Raw genomic sequence first — 15,404 nt, 5'->3', positions numbered from 1 at the left:
AGTGCAATAACTCGGCGCTACAGACAGACGTCAGCAGTCAACAGCTACTGCTGGCAGCATTTAGGCGGCAAATAGTTGCTTTGCCAGAAGTCATCGTTGCCTTCGCAGCAGCAAACCTCAACCGAGAGCAGCCAAGTAACTCGCCGCCGCACAACGTACAAAAAAACGAAATATGTTTTCAAGACATAAAACATACAAATTGTTTTCTTGAGTCTCTAGTCAAACCATCAACCATTAGTCGTTATTAAGAAGTTGTGCTAAGCTAACACGCTTTAAGCTTTAAGGTCCAAGCGTTAACATTAAGTGATTGGGAATAGAGTAACAAAAAAATATAATTTTTATATATACAAAAATATATATAAAAAAGAAATTCCCAATAAGTGATTCCAAGTGTCGTACCAAAAAACAAAAGAAATAAAAAAACCTTACAAAAAAAGGCTGATATTTTTAATTAATTTTTTAAATAACAAGGAAAATATAAATAACTTCAAATCAAAATGAAATTCTTTGGCATGTGAGTGTCTAAAAAAAATATTAAAAATTGTAAAAAGTATTATTTTAGAGAAAATTTAGTTTTAAGTCGAAACTGAGAATCCGAATGGATATAAGGAACTAATGTGCAATGTTTGTGTCTTAAGTCTTTTGTTTTGTGAGAGGAAATAAGTTCCTTTTTGGAGAGGAATTTTGAAATATGTTGTAGGAAAAAAATATGTTGCACTCTAAAATATATCACAGTAACAACAAGTAAAAAAGTATCAGTCGGCTTTGACGACAGAGATTAGCCTCAGCCTGTGTGGATTGAAAAAATTTTTCCCCAAAAAAAAACTTGTGGATTTAGGGGGTTTTCAAAATTTTGGGCGTATGAACCGACAAAAGTATGGATAGGATTAAAGTCAAAATATTTGCGGGAATATCGATAGATAGGGATTTTTTATCAAACTAGCCTACGAAAAACATAATATCGCTGTAAACAGGGCCACTAGGAAAACCTTCTGTAAAAATGTCCAAAGGATCCATGAACAGACCCTTAACCACACAAAACTTTTGAACATTTGTGTAGGTGGCACCACAATGATTGGACAGATAGGGTCCATATTTGAACATAAACTAAGTTTCGACAATATTTAAAGATCCAAAGTTAGGACCGAATCGGTTGCTACGTCTATGAGAAATTGCGCGTACCATTTTAGGAAGGAGTGGACCTATAAGCACCACCTTCAAATTTCATCTTATATTCGAAGAAATACTACAATATCCAAAGTGTGGACGAACGCAGTATTCGGTTCGAGCTCTCCAGCCACTACATACGATGACATAGGGGTTTTTTACAGCTTTCGGGCTGTCTTCCCAAGAAATATGGACTTGCCCCTGAAAAAACTTTTACCGTCGTAATGGAGGGAGCGAATGCAAATTGCTTCAACAAAAATCAAAGTGATTCGAGAGCAGGTCTTAAAGTGAATTTATCCAAAATTTCGTGTGGGAGGTACCCAAAGGAGTGGCCAAATATAGTTCATATTCGAACCTGATCTATATCTGGTAGATAGATATATTACGATGTGCAAAGTATGGATTACATCGATCACTCCCTTCAAGAGTTATCGTGCGCACAATTTTTCTGAACATTTTTGAACTTTTGTGGGGGAGGTACCTGAAGTAGTGGGCCGATATGACTTATCTTCTAACTTAAACTAAGTTTGCACAAAATGTTACAAAGACCAAATTGTGGACCGAATCGGCAGATCCGTTCGAGAGTTATCTTGCGCTCCAACCACAACACACGGTGTCTTAGGGCTATTTTCTCAGGAAGTATAGACTTGCCCCTGATGAAACTTATACAGTCGTAATGAATACAAGTTGCTACAACAAAAATCAATGCGATTCGAGAGCAGGTCCTAAACTGAACTTTTCCGAAATTTTGTGTGGGAGGTACCCGAAGGAGTGGGCCGATTGAGTCCATATTGGAACACAAATATTCCGAACATTTTCGAACTTTTGTGGGGGAGGTACGGGAAGGAGTGGACCGATATAACCCATCTTAGAACTTAAACTAAGTTTGGACAAAATATTACGAAAGCCAAATTTTGGACAGACTTGGTTGATCCGTTCGAGAGTTATCGTCCGCTCCAGCCAGACAGACAGACAGACGGACATGGCTAAATCAAGTCCGAATAGTCTGAAACACATTTCGTCCAAACATGCTTGGGGTCTAAAACCATTATTTCGATGAGGCACATTTTGCCCCTATGAAAGTGTATATATCCTCGTTAGCATAAATGCTGAGGGTATAATTATATTACTTACTTACTTAGCTGGCCCATTACAGAACATTTGTTTTATAGACCGAACTAAGAAAATACCTCCAATTCTCTCTGTTTAGTGCTTCGCTTTCTGGAATACCGCGCCTTGTCTTCTCATCATCAACTTGTTTGCGCCATCTATTCTTTGGCCTGCCAATTCTGCGTGCACCGCCATGTGGCTCGAATTTATACGCCTTTTCGGCATATACGCCTTTAGCGAGTTCATCATCGTTCATTCTTATGATATGGCATGATATAGCCAACGCAATCGTTGGAACTCGATGCGTTTATCTATACTGATGTCGTTGTATAGCAGATACAGCTCGTGGTTAATACGACGTTGATATTCACCGTCAACGCAGATTGGTCCATAGATCTTTCGAAGAATTTTTCTCTCAAACACAGCAAGCACTGCCTTATATGCTGGCGCAAGTACCCAGACTTCGAAACCATATATCAGCACGGGTAGTATCAGTGTTTTGTAAAGCGTTATTTTTGTTTGACGAGTTGTGACTTTGTTTTTAAAGTGCTTACTTAAGCCAAAGCAGCATCTGTTGGCCAATATAATTCTTCTTTTTATTTCACAACTGATGCCGTTTGTTTTGTTTACGACGGTGCCGAGGTGTACGAAGTCTTTTACTACCTCAAAATTATAGGGGCCAACTTTAACAGTTGTTCCGATCTCAATGGACGCATTGCGCGTCGACACCATCAACTTGGTCTTTTCGCCGTTTACCGCATGACCCACTTTAGCAGATTCTCCTTCGACCTTCATAAAGGTATCAGTTACTTTTTTAACTGATCGTCCCATGATGTCTATATCATCAGCATAAGCAAGTAACATGTGACTATTGGTGTAGATTGTGCCACTTGAAAAGATCACACGAAAGGATGTCTCCATGCCTGAAACCTCTTTTGGTACAAAACTCTTCGAAGAGGGTCTTTCCTATTTTAACTGAAGATCTTGTGTCAGTTAGAGTTATTTTACAAAGCCGAATGAGCTTTGCGGGCATACCAAATTCAGACATTGCTTGGAATACCTTTGAACATAGCGGGCTGTCGAAGGCTGCTTTATAATCGATCTATCGGTCTTCTCTAGGATTTGCCGCAGTGTAAATATCTGGTCAATGGAGGACTTTCCAGGTCTAAAGCCGCATTGGTATGGTCCAATTATCTCGTTGACCATAGGCTTTAGTCGTTCGCACAATATCCCTGACACGATCTTGTAGGCAATAGGGAGTAGACTTATGCCCCTATAGTTAGAGCATACAGTCTTATCTCCCTTCTTGTGGACGGGGCACAGGATACTCTGGTTCCAGTCGTCGGGTACTCGTTCTTCCTGCCAGATGGTGCTAACTGGCTGATGTATACAGCTTATCAGCGTGTCGCCTCCAGTTTTAAACAGCTCGGCTGGTAGGCCATCAGCTCCTGCTGTCTTATTATTCTTCAGCCGTTTTATCGCTGTCTTTAGCTCATCTTCGCCTGGTGGTATACATTCAATACCATCTTCTGGTATTGGATCTGTGGTATCTTCATCGACTTCGCTACTACTGGATACCAACAGTTTGGAAAAAATGTTTTTTCCATATCCTTAGCACACTATCTGTATCAGTTACCAGATAACTTTGTTAGTCTCTACAGGAGGATGTGCCAGTTCCAAAGCCATCAGTTTGATGTTTCACTCTTTGGTAGAATTTTCGAACTTGATTCTGTCTCCTGTTCATCTCGATTTGTTCACACTTCCGCTTTTCCATCTTTCTCTTTCTCCTTTTCTCCCGATGCCTCTCTCATGCGCTACGCGTTGCTACTGATTGTAAAGTAACCCTATATGTCGCATTTTTCTCTTCGGTAGCAGCACGACACTCCTAGTCATTCCATGGTTCCTTGGTGGAGGTCTCTGGTAACCAAGTACTGATTTTGCGGCTGTTTGCATGGAGTGGGCAATGTTTTGCCATTGTGTTGTTATGTTATCGGGACAAGGGGTGCTCTCATTAAGCAACTGGGCTAGTTGAGTGGAATATGCTGTGGCTATCTGTTGTTATTGCAGCGTACCGATTCCAAAACGATTCTCGAACAGATAGACTGACTCCAAGTTGTCAGAAATGGCTTTGGTCTTAACATTTGTGAGGACTAAAACAATTTTCCCTGTTGGAAAATCATATATGTTAATACGATAAAAAATAATGGTTTAAGACCCTACATACATATCTTAATACCAACTCCCTTTCAGACAATTTTCAGTCGATTTAGACCTGTCCGTCCGTCTTTCTATCGGGCGCTTTAGATGGTGTTCACGATAACTTTCTTATGGATCATTCGATTAGTCTCAACTTTGAATCTTGTAATACTTTGTTCAATTGTAGATCAAATTCGGTTACATCGCCCACAAATGGTGAGTGCATGATAACTCTCGAACGGAGTATGGAATTTGGCTAATATTTCATCCAAATATAGATCAGGACTATCTATATCTGTCTACATCTTCGGGTACCTCCCTTTCAAAAATTTAAAAATGTTTCGCAAAAGTGCAATTTAAACCATTTCGGTTGACTATAACTATGGTAATATTTTTCGGGTCATGTCTGCACTTTATGAAATATTTAGCCTAAACGTGGAATAAACCAACGGCCACAAACTAAAATGGATAGTACACAAGATATGTCCCAATTTTTTTATACCCTACACCACCTTATGGTAGGGGGAGTTATGTCTTTGTGCATTAGTTTGTAACATGCAAAAGGAAACGAGTTAGACCCATAGTTCCCTTTAGGGATATACAGAGAATCACTTCCTGAGTCGATTTACGCATGTCCGTCTGTCCATGTATTTTTGTAAACAAAGTACAGGTAGCATTTATCGTCCGATTCGCATGAAAATTGGGGAAGATAATTTTTTTGGCCAAAGGACGAACGCTATTTATTTTGGTAAAAATCGGTTCAGATTTGGATATAGCCCCCATATATATCTTCGCCCGATTTAAGGCATTTGGTGAACGAAACACGCAATATATGTCCGATTTCAATAAAACTTGGAATGTTTGCCGGGATTTGGCCTAGAAATAAGTTTGCCAAATTATATCGAAATCGGTTCAGATTTGGATATAGCTCCCATATATATTTTCGACCGATTTTAGGCATTTGGTGCACCAAACACGCTATATATGTCCGATTTCTATGAAATTTGGAATATGCGACAGAATTTAGTCTAGAAATAAGTGTGCCAAATTACATAGAAATCGGTTCAGATTTGGACATAGCCCCCATATATATTTTCGCCCGATTTAAGGCATTTGGTGCACGAAACCCGCTATATATGTCCGATTTCAATTAAATTTGGAATGTGCGACGGTATTTAGTCTAGAAATAAGTGTATATGTATATATGACCAATTTTGATGAAATTTGGACTATGTGACGGTCTACAAAAAAATGTGAAAAATTATATTGAAATCTGTTCTGATTAGGATTTAGCTCCCATATATATATTTTACATATTCACAGTAGTGTAGGGTATGATATAGTCGGTCCCGCCCGACTTTGATCCTTTCCTTAGTGGTTTTTTTTTTGAAAATAAGAACAATTCGTACTACAGAGAAACTTACATGTGCCAAATATTTCTCCATCACTGTTGTTGAGAAAAAGCTTAGGATTTTCACTTAAGCAATTAGTATTCGAATTTGAAACAAAGGACTTAACTGACAAAGAATATTTGATTCTTGTCTTTCTTAATAAAATTGCATACTCATCTTTGTTTATTTTATTTTAATTGTGTGTGTGTTTTTTTTTCATTTAAATGCATCATCCAACAAGAATGCTATTAACAATTTTAAAGGACAAGGGTCATTTTCCCATACTAGAAGTTTCCATTGTTTGCAAGTTGTTGTTGTGTTTTTTCTTTTTTTCTGCAGTTTTGAGTTGTCTTACGTTGAATGTAACTTGTTTTTGTTTTGATAGACTAGAGTAAACTTTTTTTTTTAATTTATTGTGCTGTTTTTTTCTTATTTTATTGAGGAAATTTGTCTTTAAAAGACAAACGTGTTTTTGCATTCATTTTGTTTTGTTTATTGTTTTTTACAGTTAAAGGTTAAATATTACATCATTGATGAAGTTATGGACTTTTATGGAAAGACGGAATAATAGAATTTAAAAGAATAAAAAGAAAACAATTAAAGAAAATATAGGAATAATAAAACAAAAATTGAAAAAGGCTTTAATGGCTCAAATTTAATTAATAATATTGCCATCAATACTAAAAGGGGTTTGTTCTAATCAAATGCTTCTTTCTTCTATTAAAGACGTCAAAAGAGACTTTATAACAACGGCCATCAATACTTCTTGCTATAAAATCAATCTTCTCCTATTCTCCCTTTAAGACTAACAGCCAGGGACATGCACAGGAAGGCAGCCAAATTAAAAATTTTCATTCATTTATTTTCAACCATTTGCTTTCAAACGGTCATAGTTAGTACAGTGGGCCTAAGGTAATTAATTTTGGTATTCGTAGTTTCTAACTGCCACCGTAGTGCCACTGATTCGCAAACCAGGCAAATTCAAATTTTCAGCGGTAGAAAAATACGCCTCAGTGTAATGTTGGCGACATTTCCTGAGTATTTCAGCTATGTGAAAGAGTCTTAAGATACGCCATTCGGACTCTGTTATAAACAATAGGTCCCATTCCATTGAACTAATATGAATCGGGGTGCACTCATTGATATGAGAGAAGTATCCCTTGTCCTTTCTGGGATGATAGTTGAACAATTATTGTAGGTGTAACTTCTCGCAAGGTCACTATGTCATTGAAGATATTCACATATGGCAAAAAATCCCTATAATAACTTCCAAGTTATTAATTATATTATTATTAGATACCTATTAATAAACATTTCATACCTATACCTTGAATTAATGTTATTATTATTTTTTTTATCAATTTAGCTACAATTTCTAAATAGTCTAATTAAATTTGCCATGAAACCATTTATTGTGTCAAAAAAAAAAAACAAAAATATAACCTCCCGAAATCAATTCAAGCTATCAGCAGCAGCCAATACATCAAAAACATGTGATCAAGTTGTGACTTCTATGGAAATATGTACCAAATGCATATCAGGTTATTTATTTGGTTTAAATTCATATTCATAATTTGTTATTATTTATTTTTGTTGGAGTTTGTTTTTTATTTCCAAAAAATTACCATTCTTGGGCCACAACGATCAATAATCTTTTAAAGCGGTTTTCAAAGAAACACAGAAAAAAAGAAATCCTTGATAGTGGTTTTTTTATGTGTCACAAAGAGCCAAAAACACACACACATATACCCAGAATCCAATAGCAAGTTATTACAAGAAACAAAAACAACCAAAAAACACCAAAAATATTGTGGAACACCAGCAGCTGATGCTGTATAAATGTTTTGTATATACGAATGCATCTACTCTTGGCACATGCCACCAGACCCGTAAGCCCAGCTAGGGGTCCAAAAACACCACAACAACAACAACTTTGTTGTCTTAGCATATCTCCAGTAGTTACAATGAACTGTCATTAAGTTAAAAAAAGCAACAAAACCACCAATTGACCATTTAGTACACGCATGCCTTTATCTTCTGACTGAGCTCTTATAGCCATTTAAGTATCTGTGTGTGTCTTTGTGTCACTCACTTTTTTTTTCTCTTAACTTCTTTTTAAAGTTGATCCAAACGACCTTGAAAGATAACTTAGAGTTTTTTGCCTATGGTGTTGGTTGTTGTTGTTGTTGCTGGTGCTGCCGTTTTTTTCTTAAGTTATGGATTTGTAATTTGCAATCAAAATTGACATATTATGCATGAGAGGTTTCTTGTTTTCTTGTTGTTGTTGTTGCTTTGCATATCACATATGTTTGTATGTGAGTATATAAAACATTGCAAAGCATTAAATAATAATTCCAGTGATCGATAAATGTCTAGCTTTATAAGAAAACAACAACAAAAACAAGAAACATGAAACAAGTGTATTATGTCAATTTATTAAGTGTCTATTGCCCTTCAGGGTGCAGGAAGGGGTTGGGGGAAGAGATAAGTATAGCCGTTAATGGTTATTGATCTTTTAAATAGTTTGTTAATTTATTCATTAATCTCACCCAATAAAGAGAAAGGTGCATGGTACATGAACTATATAAATTTTATTAAAGCCGATATAGAATTAACTGTTATGCCAACTGACATTTTAAAAGTAAAGCAAAACCTACAGAATTACAGTATCCGAAGGAAAATACTTCTTTAAAGAAAGGCACCTACTACACCATTTTCACATGCAATTCGAGGAATTTTAATTGAAATTTGATTATTTCATTTAGAATTCGAAACATTTCACTTGTAATTTGAGAATTCCAATTGAATTTCGAATTATTTAAATTGTAATTTGAGAATTCCATTTGAAGTTCGAATTATTTCATTTGTAATTCGAATTTTTCTATTTGGATATGGAGATGTTCGTATCATTTTTTTCTGCGGTATTCAAACGAGTATGTCCCAAATTGGCCAATAAGTTATATTTAAATTTTCGCTAAACATACAGGGTTGCATCGACGTAGTCAAATGATGATTTTTAGAAATTCATTGTGTATTTTATTTGAAAAAATTCAAATTTTGTACATTGAACCTCTAGAGTTTCTGAAACACTATCTAAGCATGAAATTTTCCCTCTGAGGTACCTCGAGCATGCAGCCGTTGCGAGAGGTTTTGACATAAACCTGTAACCTCCTGGGTAATTAATATTTCCTTTGGTTCTTTCTTCCATGTTCTGATGAAAAAATTCGTCTGGATTTGTTCATTGCTTGTGAGCACGAAGAATAGCTTAGAGAGCCTTAGAGAGCCAGAAAACGTCGTATATGCGTAAACATCTTAGAAGTCTGTATGGGCTCATGCGCTGCCACACTTACTGCTTTGTCCCCGTAAAGCAGAAAGTAGTTTTTCATTACTGAAGTACTCATGAAATAATGCTTAGTTGTGTTTTTATTAAAGTTGAAAATGTCATTTTGTCTGGCCAGACAATCGAAAGCAGTGTGCAAGGCGGATGTGCAGTTGGTTTTTTACAGCTTTGGGTCGTTATATCAAAGATAATCGGGGCAAATCTTTAGTGAAATTTTGAAACAGATCCTTGAACAGCCCTTAAACTGTACTTACTGATAATAATCGTGTCCACCAAAAATGTTAGTCTGTCATCATAGGATTTTTTAAAACTTTGGGACCATTTTGATGGGTGTTATGCACTTACTCACGAAAAAAAGTAACGTTATTATCTGGACCACAAGAACTATCTAAAGATTTTTTCACATGTATATATTTTTCGAATATAATGTACCATTGGAAGAAATATTACGATTTGCAAAGTTTCGCCCAAATCGGATACATACTTTAGTACAAAATATGGACTTGAGCACAAAACAAGTAAAAAAGTATCAGTCGGCTTTGTCGACAGAGATATACCCTCAGCCTGTGTGGATTGAAATAATTGTTTTTCTAAAAAAATTATGGGCGTATAAACCGACAGAAATAGGGTTTGGATTAAAGCTCAAAAATTTGCGGGGGATATCGATAGATAGGGCTTTTGTACCATACTAGCCTACGAAAAGCATAATATCAGGCCACTAGGGAAACCTTCGGCAAAAATGTCCAAAGGATCGTCGAACAGACCCTTAACTACACAAAAATGTTGAACATTTGTAAGGGTGGTACCCAAGGATTGGACCGATACGGCCCAAATTTAAACATAAACTAAGCTTAGACAAATTATTTCGATATCGAAAATTTGGACCAAATCGGTTGCTACGTCTATGAGAAATCGCGCGTACCATTTTAGCGAATATTTTCGAACTTTTGTGGGCGAGGTACCGGAAGCAGTGGACCTATAAGTACTACCTTCGAATTTCATTTAATATTCGAAGAAATATTACTATATCCAAAGTGTGGACGAACGCAGTATTCGGTTCGAGCTCTACAGCCACTATATATGGTGCCATAGGGGGTTTTTTTACTCCTTTCTGGCTGTTTTCTTCAGAAGCATGGACTTGCCCCTGAAAAAACTTTTACTGTTGTAATTGAGGCAGAGAATGCAAAATGCTTCAAAAAAAAAAATCAAAGTGATTCGAGAGCAGGTCTTAAAGTGAATTTGTCCAAAAAATATGTTTGGGAGGTACCCGAAGGAGTGAACAAAAAAAATATATTCAATATTCGAACCTAAAATATATCTGGCATATATTAGGATGTGTAAAGTATGGACCAAATCGGTCACTCCCATCCAGAGTTATCGTGCGCACAATTTTTCCGAACATTTTTGAATGTTTTTGGGGAGGTACATGAAGTAGTTGACCGATATGGCTTATCTTCGAACTTAAACTAAGTTTTCACAAAATATTACGAAGGCCAAATTTTGGACCGAATCTGCAGGTCCTTTCGAGAGTTATCTTGCTCTCCAACCACTACACTCGGTGTCATAGGGGCTCTTTGCAACTTTTAGGCTATTTTCTCAGGAAGTATGGGCTTGCCCCTGATGAAACTTGTACCGTCGTATGGGGGGCAGTGAATAAAAGTTGTTGCAACAAAAATCAAAGCGATTCGAGAGCAGGTCCTAAACTGAACTTTTGCGAAATTTTGTGTGGGAGGTACCCGAAGGCGTGGACCGATTGGGTCCATATTGAAACCTCATCTAAGTTTGGTAGAAATATCACGATGTGCAAAGTATGGACTAAATCGGTTACGTCCTTCAAGAGTTATCGTGCGCACAAATGTTCCGAACACTTTCGAACTTTTGTGGGGGAGGTACCGGAAGGAGTGGACCGATATAAACCATCTTCGAACTTTAACTAAGTTTGGACAAAATATTACGAAAGCCTAATTTTGGACCGAATCGGTTGATCCTTTCGAGAGTTATCGTGCGATCCAGCCAGGCAGACAGACGGACGGACATGGCTAAATCAACTCCAAATTGTCTGAAATACATTTCGTCCAAACATACTTAGGTTCTAAAACCATTATTTCGATGAGGCACATTTTGCCCGTATAAAAGTGTATATACCCTCGTTAGCATAAATGCTGAGGGTATAATAAATCCAAAAACTATGCAATTGGGCGGTAACAAAGTATGGGACCATAAGAAAATTTGTCCCTAATGTTTTGTACGCAAGTGTTTATACCCTCAGCATTTATGCGAACGAGGGTATATAAACTTTCATACGGGCAAAATGTGCCTAATCGAAATAATGGTTTTATACCCCAACTAGCAAAATACCCGCTACTTCGTATGCGGAAAAGGAATAATATACAAATAAACAACATTTAATAGGGAGAACACTGAAAATTTTGATGTACTAATAGCTATTTCAATTGATATTTAATTTCCTTAAAGTACTGCTCGTACACGTTTTGTTTGAATTTCAAAAAAAAGACCTATACACTTCAGCAGCTGCCTACATTTTAAATTTCAGTCCATGTTTTTTTAGAACGGTATGGGTATTTTGAAAATTTTATCCACATTTTCCAACCCAATATTGGAATTTGTGATATAAAAATATAGAATACCATTATTCGGAGGATGTTACCCTATGTAACAGTTAATTCTTGAGACATTTTATTTTAGGCCTTTTTTTCTCAGGATGTAAAAACCTTCAGTACATTATTTAGAAACCGAATTCTTGTTAACCTAGAAACAATAGTACATTATTCAGTACAATTTTTAAAATCCAGGACCTTAGCTCAAACGTTGTAGAAACATTTCATACATTTAAAGGCGGATTTAAATAAATATTCTGATCCAATCTCAACGGTGATCCTCATAACAAATTCCATTTATCGATTCACCCAATACCAGTGCTTCAATATTTAGTATTATTAAGTACTTCTAGTACACTTATTGTACGACCACATCTACCAATGAACCTGACAAATCAATAATATATCAGAATTTCACTTCTATTCCTTAGCCTAATACCAAATTTTATTGTAATTTTGTACTTTTCACGCACTAATGATATAATTCCATCTTCCAACCCAACATCAAATTTAATAGCATTTAGTACATTTCGTATTTCTCAATAAATCATCCAGCCCTCAGCCTAATTTTAGAATTTGTATGCATTTCAAAAAATCCGTAGCCAAATACCAACACACTCCCTCATACAACAATTTCACCTATGTATATCCCTTCATGCAACACCAAACAGGTACCAACTTTAATACTTATAGTATGTATAAGTTTCAAAAATTACTTCCATTTATATCCCAACCTCGATTTAGTATTTTTCGTATACATTAGTACGAATTTTCCAGCTCTATTCATAATACCATTATTACTTTTCGTATGAAAGTACGAATTTCAATAAATATCTCCAACAGTAATTGCGAATTTCAGGATTCCACATCTATCCGTCCACCCAAATCTAAATTTTACCAAATTTAGTAGCATTTAGTACTTTCCGTACCCATAAGTACGAATTTCCAAAACTACCTCAATGCTACACTCCATAAGTAATCTTAATTATACAACAACATAGTTCCACAACATCCCATACGGGACAAGGGAGACTTCTCTCATATCAATGAGTGCACCCCGATTCATATTTAGCTCAATGATATGGGACCTACTGTTTATCGCCGAGTCCGAACGGCGTGTCTTAAGACACCACTTGTGAAGAAGTTTTTCAAGGCTGAATTACTCAGAAAATGTCGCCAACATTACTGAGGGGTATTTTGCCACCGTTGAAAAATGTTTGATGTTGCCTGGCCGGGGAATCGAACCCCCGACCTTCTGCGTGCAAGGCGGGCGTGCATACCATTGCACCACGGTGGCACCCAATCTTAATTATAAATTTCAGGATTCCAGCTCTATCTGTTCACCCAAATCCAAAATGTACAAAAATTAATACCATTTAGTACTTTCTGTACCTATAAGTACGAATTTCCCATAAGTAATCTTAATTCCAAATTACAGGATTCCAGCTCTATCCGTACACCTACATTTAAATTGTACTATATTTAGTACCATTTAATACTTTCCGTACCCATAAGTACGAATTTCCAGGACTAAGTCAATCCTACAGTCCAACAGTAATCTTAATTCCAAATTTCAGGATTCCAGCTCTGTTCGTCCCCCAAAATCGAAATTGTACCACATTAAGTACTTATCGTTCCCATATGTACGAATTTCCAAAACTTCCTCAATCCTACACTCCAACAGTAACCGTAACTCGAAATTTCAGGATTCCAGCTGTATCCGTTCACCCAAATCCAAAATGTACCAAACTTAGTATCATTTAGTACTTTCCGTACCCATAAGTACGAATTTCCGAAGCTACCTCAATCCTACACTCCATAAGTAATTTTAATTCCAAATATCAGGATTACAGCTCTATCCGTCCACCTAAATTTAAATTGTACCAAATTAAGTACCATTTAGTACTTTCCGTACCCATAAGTACGAATTTCCAAGACTAAGTCAATCCTACAGTCCAACAGTAATCTTAATTCATAATTGCGGGATCCCAGCTCTATTCGTTCCCCCAAATCCAAATTGTACCAAATTTAGTACTTTTCGTACCCATAAGTACGAACTTCCAAAACTTCTTCAATCATACACACCATCTGCAATCTTAATTCCAAATTTCAGTACTCCAGCTCCATCTGTTCACCCAAATCCAAATTGCGTACCATTTAGTACTTTTCGTACCCCCTAAGTACGAATTTCCAAAACTTGCTCAATCCTACACCCCAATAGTAATCTTAAATCAAAATTTCAGGATTCCAGCTTCCGTCCAACAAAATTTAAATTGTACCAAATTTAGTACCATTTAGTACGAATTTCCAAGATTAACTCAATCCTACACTCCAAAAGTGATTAAATTCCAAATTTCAGGATTCCAGCTCTATCCGTTCACCCAAATCCAATTTGTACCAAATTTAGTACCGTTTACTACTTTTCGTAACCATAAGTAAGAATTTCCAAAACTACCTCAATCGTTCACTCCATCAGTAATCTTAGTTCCAAATTTCAGGTTTTCATGTCTATCTAAATCCAAATTGTACCAAATTTGGTACCATTTAGCACTTTTCGTACACATAAGTACGAACTTCCAAAACTACCCCCATATCTCAATCGTACACTTCAACGGTAATCTAAATTCCAAATTTCAGGTTTTCAGCTCTATCCGTTCACCAAAATCCAAATTGTACAAAATTTAGTACCATATATTACTTCTCGTACACATAAGTACGAACTTCCAAAAACATTTCCTTATATCAACACCACTTCCCAACCTTGATTCCCATACCAAATATGAAGATTGTAGCTATATCCGCTCAAAATAAACAATTGGTACAAAATTTAGTAACATTTCGTACACTTATAGGTCGAATTTCCAAAAACCCTTTGGTACATCTTTTTAACTCTCCATCAGTTACCCTCATTCCAAATTTCAGAATTTTAGCTCTTCCCTTTTGCCTAATACAAAGGGTACCATATTTAGTACCTTTTAGTACTTTTCGTACCCTTCTAGGTCGAATTTCCAAAAACCCAGCCTTATCTCACCCCTACACACCGACAGCAATCCACAGTCAAAATTTCAGCTTTCTAGCTTTAGCGGTTTCGTCTGGGCGATGATATGTCAGTCACTCACTCAGTCACTCAGTCACTCACTCACTAAGCTCTTTTATATATATAGATTATGTTTGGACGAAATCCGTTTCAGACAATTTGGAGTCGATTTAACAATGTCCGTTCGTAACTTTCGTAACGCATGAATCGCTTTGGTCCAAAATTTTGCTTTCGTAATATTTTGTCTAAACTTAGTTAACGTGCAAAAATGAGCCATATCGGTCCACTCCTTCAGTTACCTCCCCCACAAAAATTCTAAAATGTTCGGAAAAATTGTTCCTACTACAAGGTGGCGCAAAAGTATGTTTTTTAGCTGTCATTTAAAAAAAAATTAAAAACTATGATTCTTCTTGTGGATTATTTTTATTTGGTCTTTTAATTTTTTTTACATCAAGTCGAGAATATGATGTCTGATAAATGACCGCCGCCACAGTTTATTGTCATTTGAGCCCTTTTTATGGCCAAAACTTCCGGCGATAGGTCCT

General features: G+C 36.4%; 1 protein-coding gene across 1 annotated transcript in view; it reads left to right on the top strand.

Annotated features, from left to right (window-relative positions):
* Window positions 1-209: 209 nt before the first annotated feature.
* The window catches only part of LOC141399201 (uncharacterized), a 36,146-nt gene continuing 20,951 nt past the window's right edge, over window positions 210-15,404 (top strand). The window contains exon 1 of the mRNA XM_073977465.1: window positions 210-514. Within this exon, the coding sequence (XP_073833566.1) occupies window positions 498-514 (17 nt within the window). The 5' untranslated portion in view covers window positions 210-497. The remainder of the gene's footprint in view (window positions 515-15,404) is intronic.

Source organism: Musca autumnalis, unplaced genomic scaffold (assembly GCF_047663935.1).
Source record: "Musca autumnalis isolate F117 unplaced genomic scaffold, ASM4766393v1 scaffold_3, whole genome shotgun sequence".
Lineage (NCBI taxonomy): Eukaryota > Metazoa > Arthropoda > Insecta > Diptera > Muscidae > Musca > Musca autumnalis.
Note: the sequence above shows the minus strand (reverse complement) of the source record. Positions and strands in the feature narration are given on the sequence as shown.